We start from the raw sequence: 11,771 nt of genomic DNA on the forward strand, positions 1-11,771 counted from the left end.
TCTGCACTCTCAGAGGCCCGGTACCCTCTCTGCCCTCCTCATAAAATTCCCCCAGGGAGAGAGTAACAAGCTTAGCCTTGCCTGAAGCCAGTCTTGATCCCCAGAGACACGTTTCCACACAATACTGACACTGGCATCCCAGAGAAGTATATTCTCTCTAGCTTGTCAGAAATGCCAAGAGTAAACCTGGACACTTGGCAAATTTAATGGAACCTTCTAGAATGTGCTCCATTTCAACTATGTTCACCTCACAGTAGACGTATATACTATAGGTCAGCCGGTGATCAGGTGAAAATTATCAGGAGTAGAAGATCCACATTTTGCTTCTGGCCAAAACTAAACTCTGTGCTGTTGTAAAAGATAAAGTTAACCCCCAAGGTCCTAGAATGGTGTCATGAGTGCTAATGAGATAGCAGGGGTTTATCCTTAGCCACAATGACCCCTGTATCCCCTCCTCTTTGGTGTGGAAGCTCCTCCTCCTTCCTGGGACCCCTTCAAACAACAGTCCTGCAGGCTGCTGAGGACCACCCTCACTCCCCAGAGCACTCACTCTCTGGCCCAAGTGGGCCTATCCCACCATGCCTCACTCTCAGTTAACCTGAGATAGGGCTCTTTCCACCTTTCTGGTGGGAGTTTGGGGCTTTCCCCCACTCTTTTCCCCCCTCAAAGAGCCTGCAGTCCAGCACTGTATAATTTAGGATCAGCACATGCTCTTAAAGATACAAATACAAAAAATGGTTACAAGTCTAAGATTCCCTTATCAAAATAGGTCACAATCTTCTCCTTCTACCTAGATTTTGTTTTCTTCGCCCAGGATCAATATTTTTTCCCAGATCATTCCTAAGGCTTGACTAGATTTCCTATACTTTCCCTTCTTAAATTTGTTAAATGAAGACAAGCAGAGCTTAATGAAGATCACGTCTGCTGCAACTACATTTAAACTGCAGGGAATTGTGCGATGCCACCTCTACCCTCAACAGAGCTGATGGGGTCATAGAATATTCTGAGCATGCAGAGAGAGTAAAGAGCAAAAGGCTGTTTGCTTCCCTCTCCATTCTGATGAACACTCCTTAGAACAATATCAAAGCAGGGGCAGGCTCACAAAAATATCTGATGAGTGGACTTTACACAATCAAAAACATCAACCTTTATTTTAACATGTTAAAATTACTTTAGGCTGATCAAAAAGTCAGATATGCTTCTTACTAAACACAACATTTGAAATTGGTCACATATTTTTGAAACTGTAATACTAACTCATGAGGATGTTGCCTCTTTTAAATATTGAATAAGGTCTTCTCTCTCACTCTTCTTTTTGATACCAGCAAAAATCATTTTAGTGCCTGGGATGTATTTCTTCGGGTTCTCCAAATATTCCATCAAAGTTTCTTCTGTCCAGATAACACCTATGAGGTTGGAAATAAGCATTAAGTCTCTTCAGTTACATCATTAGGGCTTTCTGTCTGACATGATCCACACACGTGAACAAAGGGCTGGAAGAGAATGAGAGAAGTGGTCACCCTCTAGATGTAGCTGCTGCAAGATGCTTCTGTTTACAAAAGTTTTGAAGGCCACGAATGGTGGTGCAAGCCTTTAATCCCAGCACTTGGGAAGCAGAGGCAAGCAGACCTCTGTGAGTTCAAGGGCAGCCTGGTCCACATATGAGCTCCAGGTTAGTCATGGCTTTTTGAGACTGTGTCTCAAAAAAAAAAAAAAGGAATTAAAAAAAGTTTGAAGCCAGGGAGAGATGATGGTTATAAGCTTTGTCCAGCATCCTGAATGCTAACTGTTAATAAATTACATACTCTGAAAGAGCTAACTAAATGCTATATGTGTTTCACTTCTATTAAAAATAAAGAAAAAGAAATGTAAAACAGCTGGCTATGGAGTAAATGCCTATAATCCTAGCACTTATAGGAGGATCATAGTGAATTTGAGACCAAATGGTTTGCAAGTTTTCAAAGTCAGTCTGGACCATACACTGAGACCCTTGTCAAATAAAACTCTTTGCTAACACTAGTGATTTGATATTGCTGTCTATATGATGTTAAGGCACCAAAAAAGTTCAAAATAGAGTTGTACTTTAAGAATGTTTGATGTGCTGATCTAAGTATATTTATATATGTGCACATACATATGCATGTGCACACACACATGAAGAAAATTGTTTTGCAAATATACTAGTCTTTTCTAGCTGCTTTTAATCTCAATTCTAAAAGTTTCTCATTTTACTGCTTTACTCCCCTCTACCAACAAATAACTAACAAGTTTTAAAAAATATTTTCCTCATTAATTTATTTACAGCCTGGTCACAGCCCCCCTCCCTCCACTCTTCCCAGTCCCACATTCCCTCATCCCCCCTTCCCCATCTCCCTGTCCACTTTTCCTCCGAGAAAGAAAAGCCCCTCATTGGCACCAACCCACCCTAATACATCAGCAGCGATGAAGAGAGATGAAGAGACCCAGAGCCAAACAATAGGAGCCTTGTGGTGAAGAGTGAAGGATTGAGGGAACCTGAGGGGTCAAGGACACCACAAGAAGACCTACAGAGTAAACTAACCTGGACTCATGGGGCTTCCAGAGATTGAACCATTAACAAAAGAACAAACATGCATGGGCTGGACCTAAGCCCTTGACGCAGATGTTAAATGTATTTTTAAACTAAATATTCTCCAACCTCGCCATGAATCACTACTACAAGTACAATCAATACTGCTACTATGCCATTAAAATGTTCTCTTTTTAGACTTTTATGTTTCAAAGTATGAGTTTTTCAAAAACCCCTACTTTTTCAAGATAAATGTAACATAAAATAAACATATAAAACTGTCTACATGGAAAATTCTAAAACTTGCAGTCATGGATTCAGGGTTTATTGATTGAATTCCGCTGGCGCAGGATCCTCTGCAGAAAGAGAAAGCTTGAGAGATGGAGAAGGACAAACAGATTTATTTAGAGCTGCAGAACAGGACACCCTCTGATGTGAAAGAGCTGGTCCTGGATAACTGTCAGTCAACTGAAGGCAAAATGGAAGGCTTCATGGATGAGTTTGAAGAACTGAAATTCCTAAGTACAATCAATGTAGACCTCACCTCCATTTTGAATTTACCAAAGTTATCCAAACTCAAGAAGCTTGAATTAAGTGAAAACAGAATCTCAGGGGACCTGGAAGTATTGGCAGAGAAATGTCTGAACCTTAAGCATCTAAATTTAAGTGGCAACAAAATAAAAGATCCCAGCGCAATAGAGCCACTGAGGAAGTTAGAGAATCTCAAGAGCCTAGACCTGTTTAAGTGTGAGGTGACCAACCTGACTGCCTACCAGGAAAATGAGTTCAAGCTCCTGCCCGAGGTCATGTGCCTCGATGGCTATGACAGGGACAACAAGGAGGCCCCTGACTCTGATGTTGAGGGCTACGTGGAGGATAAGAGGACAATGAGGAAAATGAGGATGAGGAGAATGATGAATATGCCCAGCTAGTGTTAGAGGAAGAGGATGAGGAAGGAGGGGAAGAAGAGAACGTGAGTGGAGAGGAGGAGGATGAGGAAGAAGAAGGTTACAATACAGGGAACTGGATGATGAGGAAGATGAAGATGATGCTGGTGAAGAAGGGAGTCAGAACTGAAAATGAGAACCCAATGATGAGGAATTAATCTGTTTGGGGAAATTCCTATTGTGATTTGCCTGTTTTTATCCATATCCCCTCCCCCTCCTATTCTTGCCCCTCAAAACTTGTTTTTTCTGATTGTAGCATTGCTGTGGAAACGAGAGGGGAAAAGTGTACTGGGGATTGCCAGGGAAGGGATGGGGGTGGGAGGGGAGGAGTAAAATACTATTTTTACTATCAAAAAAAAAAAAATAACCTGTCTACATGGGCAAACAGCTATGCCATGAATGACTGCTGGTTCTCCTAATCTGAAAGATAATGAGTCATGTAAATTCCAATGCCATTTTCAATAAACCGGAGCATGACGGTCCATTTTCGATGAAAAAAGTCAGGCAAACACTACAGTGCCAAACCATGCATATTCTTTTCTGCTACAAAACGGCTGAGCATTCCCTGCAGCCTCTGGCCTTTACCTTTGTTCTTGTTTGCATCCGTGTAAGAAAATCCTGGTGCTTGTCCAGTCTTTCGGCCAAAAAGGCCCCAGAGATTTGGCCCTGTCTTGTGCTTCCCACCTTTCTCCACTGTGTGGCACTGCGCACATTTCTGAATGAAAATCTTCTTGCCTGCTTCAGCATCTCCCATTTTGCTCGGCAATAAAACCTTAAATCACCAACCAAAAAAAGTCTCAGATTTGCAAACCTAGAAAAAAAATGGGAGAGAGATGGATCCCATTACTTTGAAATGATCTCTAATGATATTAAGCAAAAAAAAAAAATTAATCATGTTACTTTGAACGTTCATACCAGTGCTCAAAACACAGATGCAACATTACAGCATCCAATCTTACAGACACTCAATCATCTCCTTCGTTGGGCTTTAGTTGTTGTTGTTTGGGTCACACTATGTAGCCCTGGCTGGCCTGGAACTCTCTGTGTAGACCAGGTTGGCCTCTATCTCACAGTGATCCACTCATGTCTGTTTCCTGGATTAAAGCTGTGCGAGACCATAGCCACCTAATCAGAGTTATTTTAAATTTCTACTCATAACTTCTTCATAAACTAGTAATATAAAGCTAGTTTTACCTCTGCCTTCAAACAATTATACTGAATAAAATACATATGCAAAACTATGTGAAACGTGCCATCTCTACTTAAGAGAACAAACATGATAGGTAAACACCATGTTACTTACACATTCATCATAACAGACACACACCAGAGATTAAAATCATACACAAAAAATGGAGGCTCCTATCAGATATAGAAAAATTATTTTTGTACTTACGCTACACTCTTATCTGTAAACCAGTCTATCAGATTAGACCAAACATTACCTGAAAATAATGAAGAATGACTGAGCTCAGGCCTCACAGTACTTACTACTAATAAAGCATGAACTAGATGAAGATCTTGTAATGAGAGAAACAAGACTCTGAACAAGGTGCTTCAGTGACTGCCAAAAAAAAAAAAAAATACTTCCTGCATCCAAATGACATAAAAAGTATACTTCAACATCGTAAGTTGAACTTTGAAGGCAGAGGAGACAGCAGGTAAGGTGAGCTGGGTCCCTAGCACCCATGTAAAAGCTGGGCGCAGCAGAACATGCCTCTAATCCCACTGCTGTGAGGATGGAGACAGGCGGGTCTCCAGAGCTCTGGCAACCCAGCAAACAGGGCTCTGGGCTTAAGTGAGAGATCCTGTCTCTGTGAGTAAGATGGAGAAATAATCCAGGCAGACATCCCAACATCGTCCTGGGGCCTCCATGTATGCCTGCACACACAGCTAAACTGCAGACATGCATACCACACACGCATGCGCACGCGCACACAGAGCTCACTGACATCTGATGTGATAATGGTTGTCCTACCTGGACTTGGTTTCCCTATTCTTTGTTTTCTGTGAAGAATAAGCACAGGAGAGTTCGTGATTAAAACAGAGTTAAACATGATGAATTACTGTCACTAAAATCATGAAATTCTTTAACAGTACAGTCCCAAGAATTTATTTATTTACATACTCCTACTAAGAAGCAGAAAGTATTTACATTAACTAATCTGACAAGCTTGAAAAATACTGAATAATGGAAGTTGCTACATAAAGGTGAAATCTGCATCCGAATTTTTAAAAATATGACCAGTAGCCCATAACTATTATTATTAATTCACATCAAAAAAGAAGGCAGCTTTTAGTGTGCAGCATTCAAAACCAAATAATTTAGTATTCAGCGATTAAGTCTGAGAGAAATCAGGATAAGAAAACTTATGGAAGAGAAGATGACAACGTTGCAAACAGTATTCAAAACACTGCATTTAATTTCTACATACATATGCTCTATAAATTATCCAAATATTTTTAAAACTCAGTGGGTCTTTTAAAGCCATAAAGGAAATAAATTCATCTTCAAAAGAAAATGTATGGCAACTTGTAAAATACATACATTATAACTATAAAGTCTTCATCAAGTAAAAACAATTTACCATTAAAATACTAATGAGAGAATCTTTATTTCTGACCATCTTTATACAACAGGTTAATTTTGTGACAATTAAACGTTACTAGTAACTTAGGAAGCTTTACTTAAAAGTTATATTTACATCAAAGTCATTTGCCAAAACCACCCATGTTCAGTGTTCAAAGCAACAGTGTCATATCACAACTGTCTTTAATCAAAGAGGATTATTGTTGGGGTGGACATGGATGGCCCTGTCCCAGGCAAAACAGAACCAAACCGATTCAGCAATGACAAGAAAGAAATTGACTTGTTATGAAACTATTTGGTCCTCTGCCAGTATTTGCATATTTATTATATTTTTAGGCAACCTCAGAGTCACTGCATAGCTCGTGCTGGCTGCTTTCAAACTGACAGCCTTCCTCCCCAGCCTCTCCTGAGTGCTGAGGATACAGGCTCACGTGACTGCAATTGGCTTTTTACCAGCACTTAGTACGCAAGAAGACTAGGGCAAAAAGGTACGATGTGTCCAAGGAGAAGGGCTCGTCTGAAGCCATCTCAATGATAGTAAGCAAGAGTAAGAAACATTTGTGTGTCCTGAGTTAAAAAGCCATTTGTTAACTCAGAGAAGAGTCACCCCAGCTCCAGGAGCCAGTTCCTGTCATGTAGTTGTACATATGGACAAGTCAAGGCACCTGCAAACTGTACTGTTTTGGTCACGAGTGATGGATACAGCAAACAAAACAAGGGATGGAACAACCTCTAATCCCTTCGCATACTTTGTTGAATACATACATGATTTTATTTGGTTATAGTTTGATATGGGTTTTGTTTGTTCATCTGTTTTCTTTTTCGGTGCTGTTTTGTTTTCTTGGTTTGAAGGATTTTCTTATACAGTTTTGTTTGCTTTTTGAGAAAGAATTTGGGTGGGTAAGGAAGGGAAAGACCATCTGGAAGGGCTTCGGGGAGGGGAAGACTATGATCAAAATATAGTTAAAATTTAAAATTATTTTAAATAATCAAATAGGAGCTGGAGAGATGGCTCAGCGGTTAAGAGCACTGACTGCTCTTCCAGAGGTCCTGAGTTCAAATCCCAGCAACCACATGGTGGCTCACAACCATCTGTAATGGGATCCAATGCCCTCTTCTGGTGTGTCTGAAGACAGCTTCAGTGTACTCATCTATAATAAATAAATAAATCTTAAATAATCAAATAATGAAAATAAAAAGATAATAAAGATTTGGTAAAATCCTGTTGTTTGCTTGAGATTTTTGCTTGTTTTTGTATTTTAGTGGTGCTAAGACTCACACCTAGGACCTCCTGCACACTAGGTAAGCCTTGTGTCACTTTTCAGGCCTGAAATAGGTTTTTAATACCGCTGTATACTGTGGAGCGTGTCTAACTTTTCATGAACAGAAAGTCAATGTGAGAACCATCAAGGCACCAGCAGAGCATTTCCATTTTTTAAAGTCCAAATACTTCACATGATGAAGGAGGTAGGGGAAACTCGCTAGACTATTTTAAGGGGAAGTACTAAACAGATGCAAAAGAAAAACAAAACAGACTTTCCCATAAGGTTGTATAGGGTGGGGCGAGGTTATGTGCCGGAGGGAATCTCCTCACTGGGTCTGTGAGTCCTTCAGATTTGTCTACCGTGCTTCCCGCCAGGCGGTGGTTATAATTATACCCATGAGTTGAAACAAGAATCCAATTTCCTAAATGCCCAGCCCTCCACATCAATGCCAAGCTCTGGTCAATATCAGTGGAAAGTTTGACCCAGCTATCTTCACCGCCCCAGTACCCGGGGTGCTGTACAGGGTCCTATCAATAATATATTCTTCTGTTGTTCACAACTGAAGCTTTGGCCCCGCTGGGCTGGGGACCGTTGAACGCTCCTCTCTGGGCCCAAACTAGGCCCTCGTTGCATCCGCCCACAATCAGGACTCCCAGGCCCAATCTGCCCAGCCAACTATCTTCCAATCGGCCAGCACCTACCACGATCACAGCAGCGCTGCCCTGAGCCACCCCTGGTCCACTGATGCAGTGAGGCCAAGATTTAAGGCGCGACTGCTGTGCCCGAGGACTCCGCTTACAGGCCGGATCATGCACCAGCTGATGGCGGGCTCCATCCTCGCTGCTGATTGGCTGTGAGATCCCGCGGGACCCCCCAACTCTCGCAGAGGCTGGATGTCCTCCAAGTCTAACTGTCTGTTGCCTGGTTTTGTTTCTTCACCATTTAGTCACACAAAGACCTAAACTGTACACTTAAGAGTTGTGTGTATACAAAGTCTTGCGTGGAGCAGCAACTCTTGAATGGTCCAAGAACATTTGGTGGCTACAATCAAATCACATTAATAAAATGCTTACTCTAAGCAAAACATTGTGTCAACTACGCTAAAAGTACAATTATTGAATCCTGCCTTCCCAACTGTTCCTGAATTGCAATCTGGCTGTGGCAAGAGGCTACAATACAACAAACTTAAATTATTGCAAAATAAACTCAATGCGGTGACACCTCCTGTACTCCCACCTTCAGGAGACTGAGGCAGGAGGATCACCATGAGTTTTTGGGTCAACTTAATATTACAAAGTGAGCCCTTGTCTCAAAAAGCAGTTAAGAAAAGCGTTGTCAATAATTTGCAACTATTTCAATCATTCTTAATTATAAGCAATTGTATTTTAATTGAAATAGCCACAGTCACCAAGTGATGAATGAAACCACTCTAAATGATTCCTGTGAATTTTGTCCTACAGTCAACACATTTTAAAGATGACATCTAACTGAATCAAAGGGTCTTATTGGGGGGAAACCGGGAGTAAATATTTTCAAACTGAAGGAGACTATCTTTTCCTGTGTGTGTGCCAAGGCTAAGCTAAGGGCTTACACACACGTTTTGCCAATAGCTTGCCCATGGAGCTAATGGAGGCTCTGTGCCGTAAACATTTTCACTTGGTCACGATAAATATCAGCGACAAAAACCTAGAAAACATTCATATAGTGCATATTTTTATTAATATAATGTTTGAAGAGTAATGCATCAACTAAGTAAATTCCATTGCACTAACAGTTTGAGATGTTTTGGGAAACTGATAACATTTATTATTTTCTCTTTGCCTTTCAAAAACTAGTCACACTATTACGTCTCTGCTCTGTCATGGTGTCTTTTCTCTCTCTCTCTCTCTCTCTCTCTCTCTCTCTCTCTCTCTCTCTCTCTCTCTCTCTTTCTCTTTTTCAGTGCTGGGATTGAACCTGAGCTCCCTTGGCGTGCAGATCAGACTGTACAATGGAGCTGTGTTTCCAGCACCTTATCTCTCATTCTAGAAAAAGAAGTTTTTCTAAACTTTTGTGAGGATAAACGACACCAAAGGACAGCTACAACACATAACTATGTTATATATTTTAAAGTCTTGAAAAAAAATAATCTGCAGATTTCCAGAACATTGTTTATCGTTACAAAGCTAATCTCTTCTGGCCCCCAAACGTCTTAGTTACATGTAGTTCATGTGCAAAGCTTTAATGGCATTTTGAAATTTGATAGTTACTTCCTGTCTTGTCAATGAGGGTGCTGGGGGTACCTGGAAGAGAATGGGGGACAAGAGATATGAAGAAGGATACCAAGACAAGAGTCTGATCAAGGCGACAATTTTATTTTTTCCCAAGGCTGAATTTATACCATAACAGGGGTAACAGAGGGAGGGGGGAAGTGTGAAACATTCCCACAGGCCAAGGACACAGAATTCGTGTGGTCAGCTGATGTCAACTGGATGTCAGAAAGGTCACAGGTTTGTCATATCTATTGGTCAGCAGGATGTTGGTTTTTCAGAAAGGTTACAGGTCATCACATTGGGTATCTTGACGTCAGATGTATTTCTCAGCAAGGTCAGAGCTTTATCATATCATTATTCATCCTGACCACCAGATTTGTATTAGTCTTCTGCAGCTGGCTGCGGATTTTCCATGAACCCAGTCATACTTAACTCTAACCATAATATTAACATCAATAATTGAGGGTTTTAAGGGCATCGCTTCCAACACTGTCTGACATGAGGTAAGTAGTCTTGATATTCTGCCTCACCACAGCCCTAGAAAATTCAAGGAATCTGGGAACCATAAAAAAAACAACAACAACCTCAACAACAAAACAAAGCAAAAACCCTTTCTTCCTTTAGTTTCTGTCAGGCGTTTTGTCACAGCAATGAAATGTGTGACTCATACAGAAAATGAGTCCTGGAGAAAAGGAGTTAATGCTGTCATTAAATCTAATGAAATGATTCTCAAACCTTTGGAACTGGTTTGCAGGAGAAATATGGAGAAGGCGGCCGGTAGAGAAACCTAAAATTCTGTAAGCAGGGCTTAATAGGGAATCTCGTGGAAGTTCAGAAGGCCAGTAGAAATGTGAACAGTAAAAACTATGTTCATAAGGTTTCCGGGGAGAATGAGGATTCTGTTGGGAATGTAATATAAGCCATTGGTGTTACATTATGACAAACGGTTTGTCTGTATACTGTCTGCTTCCTGAGACTCTGGGTGTAGCTGAATTTAAAAGTAACAGCCCGGTGGGACTGGAGCAATGGCTCAGCAGTTAAAGTGCACTGCCTGCTCTTCCAGAGGATGCAGGTTAAATTCCCAGGGCCCATTTGGAGCTAACAAGTGTCTGTAATTCCTGTTTCCAGGGGAATCCGATGCCCTCTTCTGGCCCCCATGAGCACTGCGTGCATGTGATGCACAAACAAACACACAGGCGAAATATCAATCTGTATAAAATAAAAATAAATAAAAACCTTTTAAGAATGTAAGTAATAACTTAATTAATTTGGCAGAGAAAATTTCAAGACAGCAGAGCGTTCTTGCTGAGGCAGGTTTACGGTGAGAATCTGGAACAAGACTCAGGCTAGAACAATTGAAAAACTTACCATTTGATAAGAAAAGCCTGAGGAAGGCTGAGGCTGAGGAAGGGGGTTCCTGAAGAGCTCTGTGCCATTTTTCTTTAAAAGCCAGATGCTTTGTATTGCAAACAACAGTACGAAGTAAAGACTTTAATGCGGCTCTCAACCTTCCTAATGCTACGATTCTTTAATACAATTCTTCATGTTGCATGAATCCCAACCATAAAATTATTTTCATGGGATCCATCACGACTGTAATTTTGCTACCATTGTGAACTGTGAGGCAAACATCTGTGTTTTCATATGGCCTTAGGTGATCCCCATGAAAGGGTCATTCGACCCCAAAGGGGTCATGACCCACAACGAGAAACACTGCATGAGGACATTTCAAGATTTGGCAGATCTCACTAGGTCTTTTCCTGGAGTGGGGTGGACTGGAGGGAGGTGGGGTGGGAGTAACTTCAAGGGGCCGTGCTTACACCCAGTGACCTAGGAAGATGTTTCTACAGGATTCTTTCACCCTGCTCAGTTGCCTAGGCACCAAAGGGCCACCTTCAGCTTTAGGATAACAAGACCTAACTAGCAGTGCAGCTGAGGGCAGACCTCGGCACCAGCCACACAGTCCGTGGTGTCTCAAGCTTGTAAAATTTTAAAGTTGAGAAATCCTGGAGGCTTCCAACCCAGACTTCAAGCAAAGACCTGAGAAACCGGTCAGGTGTGAAAGGTCAACTCGACTTGCAGAAGGGAAGCTGTGAGGGACAGACAGGCTAAAAACACAACGGAGATTCCAAGACAGAGCTATTAGAAAATGCATGCATTTGCCAAAAA

General features: G+C 41.3%; 2 protein-coding genes and 1 pseudogene across 2 annotated transcripts in view; 1 reads left to right on the top strand and 2 right to left on the bottom strand.

The window, feature by feature from the left end:
- Pde11a (phosphodiesterase 11A) overlaps nucleotides 1-8,192 on the bottom strand; it is a 370,466-nt gene extending 362,274 nt beyond the window's left edge. The window contains 3 exon segments of the mRNA NM_001127480.2: nucleotides 4,081-4,306; nucleotides 5,474-5,502; nucleotides 8,052-8,192. Of these exon segments, the coding sequence (NP_001120952.1) occupies nucleotides 4,081-4,242 (162 nt within the window). The 5' untranslated portion in view covers nucleotides 4,243-4,306; nucleotides 5,474-5,502; nucleotides 8,052-8,192.
- On the bottom strand, nucleotides 1,126-8,196 carry Cyct (cytochrome c, testis). The gene is made up of 4 exons (NM_012840.3): nucleotides 8,052-8,196; nucleotides 5,474-5,502; nucleotides 4,081-4,306; nucleotides 1,126-1,406 (listed from the first exon to the last, which is right to left on the bottom strand). The coding sequence occupies exons 3-4, from the start codon at nucleotides 4,247-4,249 to the stop codon at nucleotides 1,258-1,260; spliced, it is 318 nt and encodes a 105-aa protein (NP_036972.1). The 5' UTR covers nucleotides 4,250-4,306; nucleotides 5,474-5,502; nucleotides 8,052-8,196; the 3' UTR covers nucleotides 1,126-1,257.
- On the top strand, nucleotides 2,929-3,709 carry Anp32a-ps1 (acidic nuclear phosphoprotein 32 family member A, pseudogene 1; annotated as a pseudogene).
- Nucleotides 8,197-11,771: the final 3,575 nt, after the last annotated feature.

Source organism: Rattus norvegicus, chromosome 3 (assembly GCF_021556685.1).
Source record: "Rattus norvegicus strain SHRSP/BbbUtx chromosome 3, alternate assembly SHRSP_T2T, whole genome shotgun sequence".
Lineage (NCBI taxonomy): Eukaryota > Metazoa > Chordata > Mammalia > Rodentia > Muridae > Rattus > Rattus norvegicus.